The sequence below is a fragment of the Podarcis melisellensis genome, assembly GCF_964234715.1.
Source record: "Podarcis melisellensis genome assembly, chromosome: 1".
Classification (NCBI taxonomy): Eukaryota; Metazoa; Chordata; class Lepidosauria; order Squamata; family Lacertidae; genus Podarcis; species Podarcis melisellensis.
Genome location: NC_138528.1, coordinates 97,694,687 through 97,714,395, shown reverse-complemented (window position 1 = coordinate 97,714,395; position 19,709 = coordinate 97,694,687). Strand labels below are relative to the sequence as shown.

Below are 19,709 nucleotides of genomic sequence, written 5' to 3'. Positions count from 1 at the left end.
AGGGGCATGCGTCCCCCAGCGTCCCCCCCAGAAAAAAAGGCACTGCTTATCCCTTGTCTTCAAAGAATTCATTAACAACTTGAACTTCTTTCAAATGTATAGAATATCTCCTTTGGAGTAATATCTGGAGTTACAGAAGTTGGATTAACATAATTAATTTAACAATCTTTTCACTCTGGCAGATATACAACAAATGGCAGTCGACTGGCTTACTGGGAATTTTTATTTTGTGGATCGTATGAGTGACACAATCTTTGTATGCAACTACAATGGAACTGTATGTGTTATTCTGATCGATCTTGACCTCCACAACCCCAGAGCAGTTGCTGTGGATCCAAGTTTGGGGTGAGTCTTTCAATGAAATAATATTTGTTTGTTGTAAGATGTGTATAGGCATGCTAGGTATAAAGAAAATCAAAGCTTCCAATGGATTTTCCCCCTGTGTGTATTCTCATTAGTCTCCATTTTGAATGATCGGTGAATGATAGCACCTCAATCTTTAATCTTTTCTCACTTGGAAAGCCTGCTGGTTATCTGAAGTTAGAACACAACATTTGAGTAGCCTTGCTTTGAATTATATGTTTTGTTGTTTGCCCTTGCACATAGAATAAGAAGAAGATGAGGAAGAATATTCGGAAGTGAACCTAGTAGCTTGAAATACCCAAAGTAATTACAGTCTTATATTAAACAACCACCTGACCTCTTATATCACACCACAAGCCATTTTTGAAATCCTTTCAAAAGAAGTTTGTAATATTGAAGGGAGACAGCCTTCTGCTCAAATAAAATCATTTTTTTAAAATATCCCACTGGAATGTGCTCAGGTGTGTCTAGAGTAGCTCCTTGCATCCCAGGCAAGATATTGTTGCTGCTGCTGCAACCTGCACCATAGTTCTCATGGGCACCCAGAAGTCTTTGTTGTGTGTGAGAGGGGGGAAGGTACAACTGGAAGGAGAACAAATGTATTTCCTACAGTTTCTGGTTGGTTTCTGTATCTAAGAGAATGAACGATTGAACTCCATGGACAATTGTTGAATACAAATGATAGCGTTCACAGGTTAGCAGAAGTTTGTTTCTCATTGCTACTCACAGCTCAAAACCTTTCTGAACATAAGATAGCTGATACAGCATGTTTCTATGGTATGCCTCCATAACTTGCTTCAGTTGCAACAATTTTTTGCAGAACAATTTAGTTCCTACGTTTCCCTGTCATTTCCAAATCACAGAGGAAATTGAAAAATAACTTTGTTGTCACTGTCTCAAAAAGTCCATTGCTTAAAATTCCAATGTAATTTTTATGGAATATAGATAAGTAAGAGAGATGTCACTGTCAACTTTTTCTTTTAAATGAGAACATTGGAACTTAGTGTGTGCATATACAATAGTAAGGTACCCTTCTCAATGTGCTTTGGAGCACCAGTTAAAATATTTTGTATATGTGCTTTTAAAGACTCAGCAGTCAAGAATGTATATCTGTGTTATAGCAACACATTTGCAAACTTTTGAAGAATGAATGTAAAATATTAGGAACCATGTTTTGTCATTTCACCCATCATATCAACAAGTTCATTCATTATCAGCTGCAGCAATAGACACATGGCATAATAATGTAAATGGTGTAGATGCCTGAGTTTTGAAGTGGCTACTTCAACCTTGTTTTATATTAGCCTGTAGATAGTGAAGTCTGTAGCGGCTGGTGGAGAACATCTTACAATATCATAAGACTCTGTTCAATAAAAAGGAGAATATTTACTACAGAAGCAGCTTGTCACCCATATGTGGACTTTTGTCACTCTTTACTTAACGCCTGATTGAATATTAAGATGAATAATCACATGGGTTTAATTTTGACAAGAACAGCTTGCGTGCAAACTTTGCAAAGGAAGCTGTATGATTCTAGAATAGAGCTGCTTTTGTGTACTCAGCAGATGGTAAGCTTGACTAGATCTGACTGAAGTGATGTTTCAAAAGAAATTAGTCGAAGTTGTATTTAAACTGATTTGTTTAGTAATTCTCTTAACAATGAATGAGATATTTTCAAACCACCTAGCTCCTTTTTCACGTGTATTTATTTATGCAATATATTTGGGTTTTACTTTATGTAATTTAAACTAGTAATTCTGGTCTGTTAGTGGATGTTGAAGTGTAGTCTTTAGATTCCAGATATTGACCTGTGGTTATAAAAATGATGGTTAATGGTATACCCCTTTTAAGACACAAAAGTGAAAAAGATAAGCATTTTAATATATGTATATTGTAGCTTCTCCTGCTACTACATTTTACCTCGCCTCTTCTCTTTTTCCAAGTTCTTATTTTTCATATGAATTCATTATTACCTAACCACCAAAGCAGAATTTCTGCTTGAGTATATTGAGTTATTATGTCCTTACCTGTTTCATAATGATACTGGTTTTATTTAATTCTTTATTAGGTTTTTTAATAAAACTTCATCATAAGAGTGCATTGCAAGTGAAGCATGAAATGAATGGGGCATATAAATATGTGCATAACACTTTAATAAAGTTGCCTACATTCATCAGCCTTGTACATTTAATTACAAAATATGTACATTTTTATATTTAGCAAGTTAAACTGGGTGTTCCCATAAGGTATTATATACACACTCTTACGGGATATCTTCTGCTATTAATGTATTCAGGACCATCATCTTTTTATATTAATAGTAAACCACACTTAGCAAATGTGAGCTTTATTTATTAGTAATCGGTATTGCAAGAAACGAATTGCCGTCTTGAACCAACTTGATCTATTCCATTACTGGATCCCATTGGCAGTGGTTTGTATTTGTCAGGGTAGGGCCTAGCATACACATAGCCATATGTTGACATCTCATTGTCCTGTTTGAGTCAGGGAACCCAGGATATGAGCCAATTGGTCCACCAAGGCAGCCCAACTGCCTCTCTAGGTTTACTGACACTTTCTTCTGTTCTTTTCAGGCAAAGTCTGTGCTTTAAAGCTCTGTGTCTGAGCACCCTCTCATTTGTGCTCTAGACTAGAGTGTTCCCTGTGAAAACTCGCAAGTTAAAGCAGAATCGGAGAAAATGACAATCCACAGAAAACCTGAATTGCCATTTGTTGCGCTTCAGCCTTAAAGAGCGGGGGGTTTTTTAGTTTGTAACTATTGCTGCAAAGGAATGAACTGATTTCTGGGACTGGGGCGTGATCGCCACCACTGCCACTTGTACAGCTTCCAGGAGGATTTTTAGTGTCCTGGCTGCTGCTGATCCCAGCTGTGATCCACTGCTGCAGCCCACAGGCACGATCAGTGAAATCAAATAAAAAATGGAATTTTTTTACAATCCCAGGGTGAAGATCTAAAACTTTTTTTTTTAAAAAAAAGAAGAATAAATAAAAAGACAATAATTTATAAGAGTGTTAAAATGGAGTGAGATAGAATATGCTAAACCATATGCAGGTTTCTATATGGCAGTGCTCTATGAGGGGATACAAGTTTTGAAAGCCACTTACTACACAAATGGGCCATATTACAGAGATAATCTGCCTGCTGCCATCAGCAACCACCTCCTAACCTTATTGAGCTTCCTCCACATTGAGGTGTGTGAGAGAGTGGGGGGGGGAGAGATTGATTTGAGTTAGTCTTCCAAAAAGCTTGGCTCTTGTTCTTAAGAAACTGTCAAGGCCTCCATCCTGTCAAATCTCTTAGCAAGGCTTGAGAGGCATTATAGGTATGCATTGACTTTGAAGCTGTAGCATTGCTGTGGTTTTGCTATCCAAAAATCTTCAAGGAAGTTTTTTTTTTTTTTTAAAGAAACTCATTCTGAAATGGAAATTTGTTCTCATTCAAGGATTAAATAAATTACATTTTGCTTTAGGGAAATAATATTCTCAGGGCCTTTTTTGATCAAGGCTTTCTGTTAGCACTTTCAAGTGTTAGTCATTTCCAGTGATGAATATGTCCATTTCCACATAATGGAAGGATAGGGGAAAGCTAGATTTGCTGCTAGGTAAAATGGAGAAACGCAGTCACCTGCTGGAAAGAAAAATGGAAAAGAAAAGAAAGGGTTGGCAGTGCAGTGATTGTAGTAATCTGGAGACATTTTCTTTCAATAGACATTGAGGTTGGAATTTGGAGATCATCCCTGGAGAATGGTGTGAAGGGGTGGAGTTTTGCTGGCTGAGAAGGCTCCAGAAGAAAACTAGGGTTTGTTGTAATTGCTACTTTACAAAATCACCATGTTAACTCTTTTCTGAATATGCTGAATCCAAGCTTACGGGTTGTAAGCTGGGCTAGACAGGGAGGGGATCTCTAATGTTTCTGACAGTGACACCACATGCATAACCCACTGCACAAAGTAAAATATGTGTGGCAGTTGCATTTCATGTACAAAATATGTGCTCTAACAATTTAGACCAACAGAATACACAAGCAGTTGAAATGCTTTTTGAAGTAGTATAAGTCTAGTTGGTTAAGCTCCTGGGGTTAACCCTAGCATTTTGAAAGGTTCCATAGAGAAAGATAAATCTGACAAATCATGTATGTGTATGATATTTTTTATGACATATTGCTAAAGCATTTGGGATGAACCTTTGGATTTGTGTTTTTGCTCCCATAATTCATTGTCAGAATGACAACGTAGTGCCCAAATCAATTTTCTAGACTCCCCAAGCTGGAATAAATGAAACAGAATATCTTTTTCAGTCTGCTTTGGCACTGAATTTATCAGATTTTTATACAGTGGTACCTTGGTCTTAGAACAGCTTTGTTTATGAACAAATTGGAAATAGAACACTGCAAACCTGGAAATAGGTGTTCTGGTTTGTGAACTTTGCCTTGGAAGCTGAACATGTTCTGCTTCCTGTTGAGTGTGTTCTGTTTGTAAATTGAGTCCCCCGCTGCTAATCAGAGGCTTTCTGTTGAGTCTGTTGGCTTTTGAGTCCCGAGCACCCACACAACAAAGAGGTGATATTTGGAGCTTTTGTTTTTGCCATTGTTCTTGCATTTTTGTTTGTGTGGCTTTTTCGTGGTTTTCTTTTTACAGTGACTTGTTCTTCGTTTTATGGGACTGTCTTGTGACTTTGGCTTCTTACTAGTTTTTGTGACTTGTGACTGTGTGAAACGCAGTTCAGCTACTGGTTGATTGTGTGACTGGATAAATGGATAAAAGCCCACCATCTAAACAATGACTATCATCACTGCATGTAAGAATTTATTATTATTATTATTATTATTATTATTATTATTATTATTATTATTATTATCATCTACAGTACTGTCTTATTTATTTTATTATTTTACATTATTATTACATGACCTGGAAGCTGTACGCCGGCTCCCTCGGCCAATAAAGCGAGATGAGTGCTGCAACCCCAGAGTCGGTCACGACTGGACCTAATGGTCAGGGGTCCCTTTCCCTTTACCTTTACATTGATTATTGCTTTCATTTTATGGATCAGTGGTCTAATTAGATAGCAAAATTTATGTTAAATTGCTGTTTTAGGGTTTGTTTTTAAAAGTCTGGAACAGATTAATCCATTTTGCATTACTTTCTATGGGAAAACACGCCTTGGTTTTAGAACGCTTTGGTTTTGGAACAGACTTCCAGAACAGATTAAGTTTGGGACCTAAGGTACCACTGTACACAAATGTTTTTTCTATTAAAAAAACCATACCCCTCATTAATAGACCTCATGTAGCAAACCCACCACTTAATATCACCAATTAATAATGTGGCGGATCCACTTCCGTTAACTGTCCCCAATTAAATATACTTCACAGTACACCAATTACATGAATTTCTGCAATTTACAACAGATTATCTAGTGCGGGACTTGTATGAGGGAAAACTTAATGGTTTAGAGTCTCAGGCAGGAGTTGATCAAACAAACAAGAAAAGTTTTGTTAAACAAAAAGAAGTGTATGAAACAAAGTGGGTCAGGAAATGTGTTTTTTCAAGTCGAAGTCAACTTATTTACTTTAACTAATTCTAAGATGTCTCAGGGTTAAACACAGTACTATAGGCACAGCTGTTCTTAAACTTCAGTTACTAAAAGCAAGGTGTTACACTTCAGGTGGTAGGTGTTCGGGTTGCTAGAACAGATGGTAAAATGCTCAACTCAGTTTCTGTCACTTAGATATTACAGTTAAATACTTCCTTCACAGCTTAATACTTTGTTTCATGAGCGAGGGGCACTTCTCCTCAAGTTACCCACTCTTTTAACCATCACACACCTGAGGTCTTCTAAATAATATAACACATCACCAGGGGATCACCTCACCCCTTGTTACTGGGTTGGGAGTCTTCTGAAGGAGTGTCTCCACCCCCATCGTTCTGCGCAGACGCTGAGGTCCAGCGCCGAGGGCCTTCTGGCGGTTCCCTCATTGCGAGAAGCAAAGCTGCAGGAAACCAGGCAGAGGGCCTTCTCGGTAGTGGCGCCCACCCTGTGGAACGCCCTCCCACCAGATGTCAAAGCGATAAACAACTACTTGACATTCAGAAGACATCTTAAGGCAGCCCTGTTCAAGGAAGTTTTTAATGTGTGACATTTTGGTGTATTTTTGGTCTCTGTGGAAGCTGCCCAGAGTGGCTGGGGAAACCCAGCCAGATGGGCAGGGTACACATAATAAATTATTATTATTATTATTATTATTATTATTATTATTATTATTATTATTATTCTGTACCTAAAAGAACTCTCCCCTCCTGGCTAGACTCAGACTCAGTGTGTATGTTTAACTTCACTCAGAACCAGTTCTCCTTATCTCACTCCCTACCTCCCATCAAACTATATCTCTTAACCTGAACCTTTGCCCCTTCTCAAAAGCCAAACCCTATCCCTCAACTTAAATCCAGTTTAAATCTCTCCCTCAGAAACTGCTCCTTTTATTCTTTCCCCCTCCCAAAGTGCTGCTCCTCCCCACTCTGTGGCTAGCTGACTCTGTAGCCAATCCATGAAAGGCTTCAGCACTCTGGTGGTGTTTCAGAGGAACAACATTACCAGACTCTAGTCTGGCTCTGCTGTCTGACACATGTGTTTACAAGTTGGACTTTAGATATCCTCAGAGCAGATGCTGCAATCCACACGTCCTTTCATGTGTCACATTAGCCTGTGAATGAACACAATCAAGCTGTTATTACTGCACGTAGAATGCACTAAGTATAATGTGCTTTGTTGCTCTCTCACTAAGGTAATCATTGGAGGAAGATATATTTCAGATATCTTCCATTGCATTCCAGACCTGCTAAATACAAAATCTGTTTCCAGACTCTTTAATGCTGGTTTTCTTGACAACAAGTCCTGCTGAACTTAGTAGGGATTACTCATGAGTAAGTGTGCACAGGAATTCAGCCTAGCCTATAACAGTGCTGTAACACGTGATGGAACAAGAGTGTCCCTTTGAGAACTTACTGAGTACTGTATTTTGCACATTTTACCCTTCGTCCATGGAAGAAGGGGCAGTCCTTCCAAAAATATGAGTATTCCAGGCAGATACAAACTTTGATATTTCTTGATTTAGGAATGCAAAGTTTCCCATGTGACTAATGAATGAAATCTGAGAGAGTGCATAAATCTAAAAATGACAGCTTACCTGCGACTCCTGGGTGCCTTCGCCAAAATCTATTTATATCTTTAATCAATAAAGTTGAGACCTATTTCAACCCAGTGCCAATGTCATGTGTCTTACTTCTTCCCTTGGTCCGCCCTGTGCTGGGCTGCACACTTCCTGTGCCTGAGTCCACAAGTAGTTGCTGGACAGCAGGGTATGAAATATATATTTGGGGGATCTGAAATGTGCTAACAAAAATGACTTATGTATGCTAATACACTGCAAGTTGAAAACTTGTAAATCTTGAGCATTATTGCTCTGATAGTATTTGTTTAAAAAATGCTATTATTCAGACTAAGGATTTTTTTCTCTTGGTAATGGCTAAATGACAGTAATGCTTAACAGGTTTGCTGCTGGGTAGTTAAGTGATTTGGGCACACAAGTACTATTAATAGTATTAAAGCTTCTGTGGGTAACTGCAAAATTCTAGGCAGCTCTCAAAATCAAATTAAGCTTAGAATTTCCTGGACTTTAGGCTGGCTGCAGAAAATGTAATATGTGAAGCACTTCTCCATTTCTAAGAGGCGAACATAAGTAATAATTGGTTTTTTCATATTACATTAAAACATTTATTGGATTTTGTTATTTTTTTAACCTGCTAGACACAGACTCCTTATGCATTTTCCTCTGCCTTAAAAAAAAATTCTGCTGGGAAAATGATGTGATATTTCTTCAAATGAAACAAATATCAGCAGCTTCTTTTATTTCTTTTAAAGAACACAGTTAAAAGAAAACTAAATTCATAATAATAATAATAATAATAATAATAATAATAATAATAATTTAATATTTGTACCCCGCCCATCTGGCTGGGTTTCCCCAGCCACTCTGGGCGGCTTCCAACAAAGATGAAAAATACACTAAAATGTCACATATTAAAAACTTCCCTGAACAGGGCTGCCTTCAGATGTCTTCTGAATGTCAGGTAATTTACAATTACTTTACCTCTTAGGCCTTACACAGCTTGCCACTTTATCTTCTTTTCGCATTACTTTCAAGTACAGGACATGTTGCAGAAAGTAAATTGTCCATAACATAGATATCTATGCTACAAAGAGGAGAATGAAATTACATACATATTCAGTTTTGTTTTTGTTTTTGGGTTCCTTTAGTTCAAAATGTTCTGTGATGCACACACTGGGTTGCAGTTTGGGGCTGGAACAACCCTGTTAGAAGATAAATTAACAAATTGTGAAGGATCAAGTGTTGACCTAAAACTGTGTTCTACAATTATATATTGCATTTCCCACTTCATCAGAATGGAATTGTTAACTGCCCCTACTCTCAGCTCTCTTTACTTGATAAATGGTACTAAGGGACCCTTCTTTTTCTGGGCACAAAGTACAAACTTGAGCTGTCACCACCATTCTCCATCTTCTAAATTAGTATTACTCTCATTCTGCTGCCAGAACTTGTCACTTCTCATAAGACAAATAAGCATTTTATCTGTGTAGTCATACTTATATGTTTGAAAAATAGGACGTACCTGTTTTACAGGAAATGACTGAACAAATAAAATGCTCATGAAAGGACCTCTAATAAATTGCAAAGCGATATGCTTAACAATGGGGGAAATAATTAATGTTTATATATGCACCTGCTAAGGTTTGGCTCTAGACTTTGCCTTGGTCACAGAGAACACCTCCACTGATGGAAATGGGGGTGAGTGGCTTTTGTTGTTGTTGACAATTTCCACTTCTCCCTGGGCTCTCAAAAAATCAAATCTGGTGGGATGGGGAATTCTCCAGGACAGTGGTTTCCTAGGTGGAAACTGGCAAACATCACCCTTTCCTTATTCTGCCAACAAGATTCCTCTGATGAACTAAAAAACTTTTTTCAAGAGTGGAAGTAGCCCTTCCTTTTTATGGATAACTAAAGATTGGATTCAGTCCAATTATTTTACAGAGATGGACACAAGTATTCTGTCAAAAACAAAATACTCCACATGAACAGTAATCAATAACAGAGGACATAGATAGATGATAGCTTTCTTCCTGCCTTAGAAATCTATTTCATGATTTACCTCAGCATCCTTTAGTGATGAAAACATGTCTAGTTTTACCAGTCATTAGAGATGAATGATTGGGAAGAGTGTATAAGCAGAGATAACTGAACTGGACCCAGATGAACCTGCCCTTTAGATAAGGAGAACTTGTAGCAAAATACAAACAAATTTCCTGACATCAGTCATAATGTTATTTATGTCCTATTAAAAAGATAAACCATAAAGCTTAGGGCTTGCCGATCAGAAGGTTGGCGGTTCGAATCCCCGCGATGGGGTGAGTTCCTGTTGTTTGGTCCCTGCTCCTGCCAACCCAGCAGTTTGAAAGCATGAAGTGCAAGTAGATAAATAGGTACCGCTCCTGTGGGAAGGTAAACAGCATTTCCGTGTACTGCCCTGGTTTGCCAGAAGCGGCCTAGTCATGCTGGCCACATGACCCGGAAGCTGTACGCTAGCTCCCTTGGCCAATAAAGCAAGATGAGCGCTGCAACCCCAGAGTCATCAGTGACTGGACCTAATGGTCAGAGGTCCCTTTACCCTTTACTTTTAAAAAGATATTAATTGGCTGAACTTAAAGTTAGGAGTGATCAACAAATTCATGGTAGAAGACAGATGAAAGAACCAACTCCAGTAGCACAGTAAGCAGGAGAACGAGTGTCTGACATGCCAGGCTCCTGGCTGAAGCCTTCCAGCACCTGACATCACCCCTTAGTTCTTTCCTCAGTTCACACATACAGTCAAGTGGTAGCATGACCTCTTAAGTGCATATGTTTCAATGTAAGCCAATAGTTTACCACACCTTGTCAAAGGTACATTAAAAGGAGTCTGTGAGAAGCCACATGGCCAACACACATTGGGCTTTATTTAAAAGAGGGGTACAAGAAGTTAAAATAAAATACAAAAAGTACAAGTTCTCAATATAAAAAAGCGTTTCCACAAAGCTTAAGAACAATAAAACCATTTTTACTGATGTACTACCAATTAATAGTCCATAGACTGGGTCATACCCAGGAAAATCCTTCTTAAACAGAAATATCTTCAGTAGGTGTCTAAACATCATGACATTAGACACCTGTTCAATTTCAGCTAGTAATTGATTCCAGAGGGCTGGAACTGCTCACCTCTGGGAATGTGGTACTCTCAACAGGGCCCCATCCAAGAAGTGCAGTTGCCAGCCAGATTTATATGGGTCAAGGCAGTCCATTATGTAGCCTGACCCCAAGTTGCTCATGGCTTCAAATGCTAAAAGCAAAACCTAGCACCTCTCCTTGTAGCATATTAACAGCCAGTGCAGCTCCCTTAGCAAAAGTGTTACATGGGTGGAATCTACACATACATAAAAACAGTTTTCTTTTGTTGTTTTTAAAAAAGTGTTCTTAAAAATACATTGGATTTTCCATGAGGCTCACCATCATCATCTAGTGTCACATTGTATATTGCAGTTAAAACACACTTAAAACATTTTATTTGCTGCTGTATAGCTGACTCCATAGCTTCAACAAACAAGCTGCTGCATTCTTCACCAGCTGTAGTTTCTTGGTTAAGCTCGAAGGGAGGCCTACATAGAGTACATTGCAGTAATCTAGTCTTGATGTTACCGATGCCAAGACCACAGTGGCAAAGCCATCTTGGTCCAGGAATGGCTGTAGCTGTCTTACCAACCCAAGCTGGTAACAGGTGCTCCTAGCAACTGAGGTCATTCAAGCTTTAAATGAAAAGATGGATCCAAGAGCACCCTCAGACTACATACCTGTTACTTCAGAGGAATTTTTACTCATCCATAGAAGTCATTGGCCTAGACCAGACTTGGTCCTTCAGCTGTTTTGGGACTACAACTCCCATCATCCCTAGCTAACAGGACCAGTGGTCAGGGATGATGGGAATTGTAGTCCCAAAACAGCTGGAGGGCCAAGTTTGACCATGCCTGGCCTAGACACAGAAACCACTCACCCATAGGGCTTAAACTTACTGCTGACACTTCATGCCACACCCCCATTCCTGACAGCCCTGTATAAATGTTAAATAGCACGGGGGACGGGGCAGCAAAATAGTGCCCTGTAGCACCCCATAGCAGCAATACAAGGGAACTGAAGAGCAACTCTCTGAAAGCAACCCTGCAGGTAAGAATGGAACCAGTGTAAAACAATGTACGTGACATCTATCCTACAAAGCCAGTTGGTGGTATCAAAAGCCTTGGATAGATTGAGAAGAATAAGCACACACTCCTCTTTTCTCTGTCTTAATAAAAGCTGTTCACCAATGTGACCAATGACAATTCAGTTCCAAAACCAGGTCTGAACCCCAAGTGAGATGGGTCTAGTTAAGCAGTTTCATCCAAGATTCCCTGCATCTGCTCTGTCACAACCCTCAAGATCAACTTGCCAATAAATGGTGTATTGGCAACTGGTCAATACCTATTGCAGAGCAGTGGGTCCAGGGTGGGTATAGAATCTATAACTTTCACCATATTTTCCTGTAATATTTTATAGGCTAGAATGAAATAGATTTCACTGATTGTCTGGAATGATGGCAGTTGGTCATAAAGTACCAAAGAAACAAAATACTTTAAAAATGAGCTCTGTGCCAATGAAAACCTATATATAACAAAATGACAGAATGAAAAAGTAATGAATGATGCTGGTGAAAATACCATACGTGGGGACAAAATTCATGGCACAAGTTTTAGAACAGAGCAGCAGCAGCAGAAACTCCTTATGATAAAAATGATGGACTTATGACTTTTTTACTTACACTTCAGTTTAATCTCAGTCCATTATAGATAGATTTAAGCAACATTCAACAATATTTCCAGTAAATAAAGGGTTGCACCTAGTTTTCACTGAACTAACTTAATTATCTAGCTTAATTTGTGTGCATTCCTTGTTAGAAAAGATGCTACTACTTCTCATTAATAATAAAAAGAACCATGCCAATGGTTTTGGGTTTTTTTTTAAAAGGCTTTTTTCAAAGTTTCCCAGGTGCTTGGGAAGTTCATTTTAAAAAGGAACTAGTTTTAGTTTGTACTTTTAAAAAACAAAGTATTTCAATCCAAGTTCATCCAGAGGAACTGTTTTAGTTCATAAAAAGTTCATCCTCAAGAATTTATTCAGTATTTAGAATGTTATGAGCTGCTGTGCTAAACTACAGACTCTAAACGTAAATCAGGGCCCCACACACAAGCGATAAGATATCGGACAGAATGTCAATAGGGAAAGCTTTCCCCATAATTGAATTTCCATACTAGAAAAGGCTTACTGTGCTTAATTTGTCCCTGCCACACAGCTATTAAAAACATCATTTGATATGTTCCTGTACCTGTACTTACTGCAGCTGGAAAAGAGTCAATCTCTTCAGCAAGAAAGATACAGGAAATGCCTCATATTCCTCCCTCCTGATTGCTTAGCTATAGTGATTAAGTGTCCTTTGCTGCAGCAGTGCCTCTGTAACTGCCAAATAAGTGTTAGAGCATTGTATCCATGTGTTGATTTCATATTTTATTTATATATATCTGATTGATTTGCATTTTTAATGAAAGCTGAGAGTCCAGGCCCCCTGTTTGGCAGGTTGAGGGAGGAACATGAAGATGAATTAGAATTTGTTGAAAGTCGACAGGAATTCACTATCTGTACTTTCTGGAAATACTTGAAGCCATTTTTCTTTCAATGGGTTTTGCAGCTGGATAAGTTGGTCTTTACCACTTGTTAGCATTTTAGTCTTGTATTTGTGTTTTTAACTATTTTATGTGTAAATTGCCTTGAGAATGGTGGTTTAGAAAGTGAATAATTAATTAAGTATTATCATTTATAATTATTATTTAGTATTACTTATTATGTGTTGGGTGGCATCTTGTATGCCTCCTTCCAGCAACTCCTGCAGCCAAGCTGATGCCAAATGTATCACTCTGCTTTACTTTGGGCCACATCAGCAAGGCGAAAGTGGGGTCTGGGCAGCCCAGGACCTCCATTCACACTGCCCAGGCTTGTGCCCTGGGGAGGTCACTTTGGTGCTGTTAGCACAGCAAAAACAACATAGGAGGGAGCAGTTATGAGTCACCAGTCTCTGCAGCCACAGCAGGCCCTGTGTTTCTCCAGCGGCTTGACTTCACCCCCTGAGGCGCACTCCAATGTCTCTTGACACAGCTGGATGCCAACAGAGTTGGTAATGGTGTGCAAAATAATTTTCAGGTAAATGATAGAACAGAACTACTTGCTTTAAAAAGGGGAACAGCACAGATTTTATAAAAAATATTTTTTTAAAAAAACAACAACAAAAACCACACACATTATATACGATAGTATTGGCTTCCCTGCAGGGACTCACTACAAAAGTTTGAAGATACTGAAAGCAGTTGGTATCAAGAAAGACCGTTAATCTTTCTGCTGATGATTTCTTTATGTTTGCTTGCTAATGCATACCATTGAATACTTAAATTAAGTATTACGCTAGAGGAGGTAGCAATTTTGTATAAGGCAGTATGAATTTTACCCAAAAGCTTTCCTGAAAAACAAAAGACAATAAAGCAGACCCTTCCCAAACCAAACCTAATAGTTGTCTCATTTCCATAGCCCCTTAAAACTGAAGAAAAATAGTCACTAAGTTTGACAGGCATAGTAAAACTTGTCAATTGATGCTGCTGATAAAACGTTTTACATATCTACACAACTACTGAAGCAAAGGGGCAGGGTCAATCAAATCCAATGCTCCATGACTGCCAAAGCGGGGATGTGTGTTTCTTGGGGCTTATTCTTTTTGAATTGAATTTTCCAGATCAGCCCCAGGGGAGGAAAATGGTTTGCTAGTTCTAGGCCTAGTGTACTCCCCCCCCCCCCCATTTTGGGGCATGTCAGGGGATTGTGGATGCAATGGATCAAAATCCTCTTCCGATTTATTGGGCAGTGGGGGTTTGGCACCTGCAAAAAATAGGAGGCTTGCAAGGGCAGACTTGTTATCATCTCTTTAAGTGTATTAAATCAAGCCCCTAAGTACTTCTTTTTCTCCCTGCCTCAGTTCAGGCACTGGGCAGGTTCTCTTATAAAGTTCTTTTCTCACTTCAGAGATGACAGTTCTGTCTTTGGGATGATCACAGTAAGAGTTCCCATATAAACATTCTGTTTCTATGTAGATTGCTGAAGGCTGAGGGTCTGTTGGCCTCCTTTTTCTTATTACCTTCATTTAATTAAGAATTATCTTTGGTGCGGTAAGGTGGTTCAGAAGAAATAGCATACTTCTAATTTTCTATTAACTTGTGCTGGACTCATGCAAAATAAGATTTAAAAAAAGCAGTTAGGTATATGCAAGTATGACAGAATATAAAATATAAAATATAAAACTGTAGCTATAAAGCAGTGCTCCAGTAATACAACAGCAGAAACTACAGAATTTACTTACGTGGTATTTTGCACTAGGAAACAATGTTTCTCAGTTATATGTTGCAGCAATATTTGTTTAGTGGAATGGTAATCATAAAATAAATCTCAAAGTTTCTATGTCTCAACACACTTAGCAATTGAGGACTCAGATGAAAGCATTGAGCATATAACTTTACAACAAAATACTTAAAAGTGGGGATTAAACATATCTAAAATACACAAATTAAACAGGGATTTTCACTTCAGGTGCTGAAAGTGATGTTCCCACCAAACAAGTTCAGTCTTTCACATGATTCCTTAAGACTTGCTATCAAAATATCGCTATGAAAAAACAATAGACCATGTAAGAACTATGGTGGCAAATTGTGAAGAGCTTTAGCCGAGCCTTGTATTTAGCCTGGTAGGCAGATGAATGAGTGTGAGTGGCCTTATGAAGGAATAGATTGATTACATTGGCCCCCTGTATGGTGACTGAACACTTCCATAGCAATGTCCTCTGCAGGGACTGCCCATTTACCTACAACATAAAGAGCAGGGAACGTGGGTGGGGAATCTAGCAACAACTGAGGCTGGGAGCCAGGCATAGCTGGTTTTTATGGTCAGAGAGCAGACCAGAAGGACGAAGTTTAACTTTTGCTCCACTCCCCAAACCATGCCCCCAGCTTACCCATGGCTGGCTATAACCATGGGCAAGCCCCAGCTGCCAGTGTGCCCAGTACAGTGGTACCTCAGGTTAAGTACTTAATTCGTTCTGGAGGTCCGTTCTTAACCTGAAACTGTTCTTAACCTGAAGCACCATGTTAGCTAATGGGGCCTCCTGCTGCCGCCGCCCCGCCAGAGCACGATTTCTGTTCTCATCCTGAAGCAAGGTTCTTAACCTGAGGTACTATTTCTGGGTTAGCGGAGTCTGTATCCTGACTGTAACCCAAAGTGTATGTAACCCGAGGTACCACTGTAATTACATGACTAAAAACTATGGAGTGATGGGGTGAAAGATTGGAAGAGACACAATTGTAGACTGAATTCTTTGAGTTTGTGGACTGGTGACATACTGCACAAGCAGCTTTTGAAAGTAAAATAATATTAATTCACAAATTTTAACTGGAGGCTAGAAAGACATTGATGACACGGCACAACACAGTTCTATATTCCTAGAACTTCTGTTGATATAAGATAGTCCTATTGTTCAAAACTATTTCCATTTGCAAAGTGCTGATGCAACTAATGTTACTAAGAATAAGTTTTTTTCTGCAAGGTTGACTTCATGCTATTTATTAACATGCTGATTTAGGGCTGTTTATTATACATACTGCAAAGAGTGCTTCATCATGGAGATAAAACCTACACTGCTTAACTTACCTTCAGTGCGAGAGGCTGCCTTTGTCATGTTGTTGACTGTGTTTGTTTGGAGATTTTCTGTTTGGTTGCATATCTAGTCATTGTGCCACTTGGGCTCATCCAGAGTTCTTCAATTTTAGGCTTGTTTCATTTACAAAAGGTGGTTTTTGTTTTTTAAAAAGAGATGTTGGCTGAGAGCCAAGGAGCAAGCAGCATTGTCAAATGCATTGGATATATATTGAGAGTATTTTGTTCCCCTCCCCCTGCCACTATGGATTGCTTGAGCATTTAGCAAAAGAGCTGCTGAGGGGGGTATCAAAGAGGGGGTAGGGGTGACATACATGGATTGGAAACCATTTTCTTCTCAACAATCACCAGATAAAATCCATGGAACTGGTGAAAATGCGTAATTTATTTTTAAATTTAAAAAATCTATGTACAGTGGTACCTCGGGTTAAGTACTTAATTCGTTCTGGAGGTCCGTTCTTAACCTGAAACTGTTCTTAACCTGAAGACCACTTTAGCTAATGGGGCCTCCTGCTGCCGCCGCGCCGCCAAAGCACGATTTCTGTTCTCACCCTGAAGCAAAGTTCTTAACCCGAGGTACTATTTCAGGGTTACCGGAGTCTGTAACCTGAAGCGTATGTGTCACGGCCACCCAGGACGGGTCCCAGCTCACAAGAGACCTCACTCCGTTGCAGTTTATTTACAGGAAAAGTTTATTGAAGATTTCTGCTTCTCGTACAGTTCAGCATCGTGGCCGTACGTCTGTCACGTTAGACCGCTGAAGTCCCCTCTGACTCCTCCCCTCTTCCACACCAACTTAATAGCCTGGCTCTAGACCACCTCTTCCTCTCCTTTCTTTTCCGCAGGGTCTTCCTGCCCCCCTGGGTTCCCTCTCTCCGTGACTCGCCTGAGGCTGAATCCTCTGCCGCCTCTTCCCCCCTCCTTCTGGCTTTAGGGCCGGGCTCCTCCCCTGAGCTCTCTCCACTTCCGCGCGCCTCTACGTTTGAACTTGGCGCGCGTACGTTGCTGCTGACCTTTCTTTCGACCGCTACACCACCCCTTGTTCTGCTCTCCACCCTTTCCGGCTGAACACCTTGCTCCAACCCCCTTTCTCTGTTCTCTCCTAATCCTGCTCCCTCCGAGAGGCTGACGACTCCACCCCCTTTACTCCGTTCCGGCTGAGACGCCTCTTGCTGCGTCTGTCTTCCACTGGGCTCCTCTCCGCTTCTCCCTTCTCCTCCCTTTTGCTTGATTAAGGTAACCCCCTTTTGAGAATCCTCTGACTCGCTGCTCAGACTAGTGGATTCCCTCAGAATTCCGTCATCTTCTTCCTCATCCTTCTGCCCCTCCTCCCACTCGCTCTCCGTCTCCTCTGTCATCTCCTCCTCTCTCCCAGAAACCCTGACATCCATCCCCCCCTCGAAGCCCCCCCTTCCCCCCTCCCGCTCGCCGGGTGCAGGTTGAGGAAAACGTGGTTCTTCCGGGGTCGGTTCAGGATACAAGTTGTCCACTTCAACGTTCTCCTCTGTCATCTCCGTATATGTGTGTTCGAACTCGGGTTCCCCACCCACAGACCTCACAGTCTCTTCCTCCATCACTGCTTCTCCTGGCGCTGCCTGCCAAGGACCTACCATCCATCTCTGACTCCATGCCTCCCTTGGCTGATCCACCCACCAACAAGGGCCTGTCTCCTCCCCCCCCAGTCTCGGATCCCTGGTCGGGCTTGTTTCGGGCGTATGGCCCTCGGGTGAGGAGAAACCCTCGAACGTGCTGTCTGACAAAGTGGGCGTGAAAAGCCAATCATCAAAATACTCCTCGGGCATGGGCTTGTGCGGAAAAAGTGCATGGAACTCCTCCTTCAACAGGGGTTCGTCCAACGCGTAACCCGGCACCCAGCTATTGGCAGAGGCCGGAGTGCCTTCCCTGGCTAGAAAATATTCAACTCCCTCCTCCCCCCATCTCGAGTCCAGTATCTCTGTGACCTCGTTAAGAGGTTCTGGTCTTGGCGATTCCCCCCCCTCAGGCGCCCTCCTACGTGGCTCTGGGAGTGCTCCTGACTCTTGAAACCTGTGTGGGGTTTTGTAGGGAGTGAGCACCGACCTATGAAAGACCGGGTGCACCCTGGAACCCTCCGGAAGGGCTAGACGAAAAGCCACCGGATTGATCTTAGCCTCAACTTGATATGGCCCTAGCTGCCTGTGTCCTAACTTCTTCTTGGCCAATGACCTGGCCGGCATCGCGTGGGCTGCTAACCACACCCAGTCCCCAATCTGGATGTCCTCTCCCGCCCTCCTGTGCTTATCGGCCTGCACCTTATACGCCTGTTTTGCCAGCTCCAAATGTCTCCGCAGCTCCTCGTGCACCTCTTGCAACTCCGCTGCAAACTGGTCGGCATCTTGAGGCCCCCCCCCTCCTGGTGCCGCAAATCTCGGGAAGGTTCTGGGATGACGGCCATTGTTCGCGAAGAAAGGCGTCACCCCGGTGGATGCGTGTTTCGTGTTGTTGTAGGCGAATTCAGCCATCGGCAGATAGTCCACCCACGCCGCAGGTCGCTGGTTGGCGTAGCACCGCAGGTACTGCTGCATGATCGCGTTGACCCTCTCCGCTTGACCGTTGGTTTGTGGATGTCTCGCCGATGTCAGGTTGATTTTGACGTGCAAGATGCCCAGAAGCTTTCGCCAGAAAGTGGAAACAAACTGGCGCCCCCTGTCGGACAAGACGGACTGCGGAAGTCCATGCACTCTGAAGACGTGATCGATGAAGAGCTTTGCGGTCTGTTCTGCCGTCGCCACCTTGGCACAAGGGATGAAATGCGCCATCTTGGTGAACAAGTCCACCACCACTAACACCGCCGTCTTACCTCTGGAGCTGGGCAGGTCCGTAACAAAGTCCAACGCTACCCTCTCCCACGGTTGCTGCGGTGTCTCCAGCGGTTCTAGCAATCCCGCCTGCTTCTGGTGCACTGGTTTGGACCTCTGGCAGATATCACACCTGGCGACGTAGTCCGCCACCTCTCCTCTCATCTGGGGCCACCAAAAGTCTCTAGCCACCAACTCCATCGTCTTCTCTTTGCCGAAATGGCCTGCACTAGGGGCGTCATGCAATTGTTGCAGAACCTTGGCTCGAAGATCGTCGGTGGGCACGTAAAGGGCACCCTTACGAGTCAAAAGTCCATCTTGCAATTGGAACTCATCGTTGTCTCGCGACCCTCCGCGTAGCTCCTCCATCTTGGATTGTGCAAACTGATCCCTTTGCAACGCGCGTCGCACCGCGTCCAGGTCGACTGCGATGGTAGCGCACGTCCACGCCTGCGGTGCGAAAATGTGCTTTGCTGCGATTGGAGCTGCTTCCTCCAAGTATTGCGGCTTTCGGGACAGCGCGTCTGCAATAACATTGGAGTCTCCTG

General features: G+C 41.5%; 1 protein-coding gene across 3 annotated transcripts in view; it reads left to right on the top strand.

Moving 5' to 3' along the window:
- Positions 1–19,709, top strand: part of LRP1B (LDL receptor related protein 1B) — a 744,879-nt gene that overhangs the window by 450,607 nt on the left and 274,563 nt on the right. For all 3 annotated transcript variants that reach the window (XM_081928170.1, XM_081928171.1, XM_081928169.1), the window contains one exon: positions 183–345. In XM_081928170.1, the coding sequence (XP_081784296.1) occupies positions 183–345 (163 nt within the window). The remainder of the gene's footprint in view (positions 1–182; positions 346–19,709) is intronic.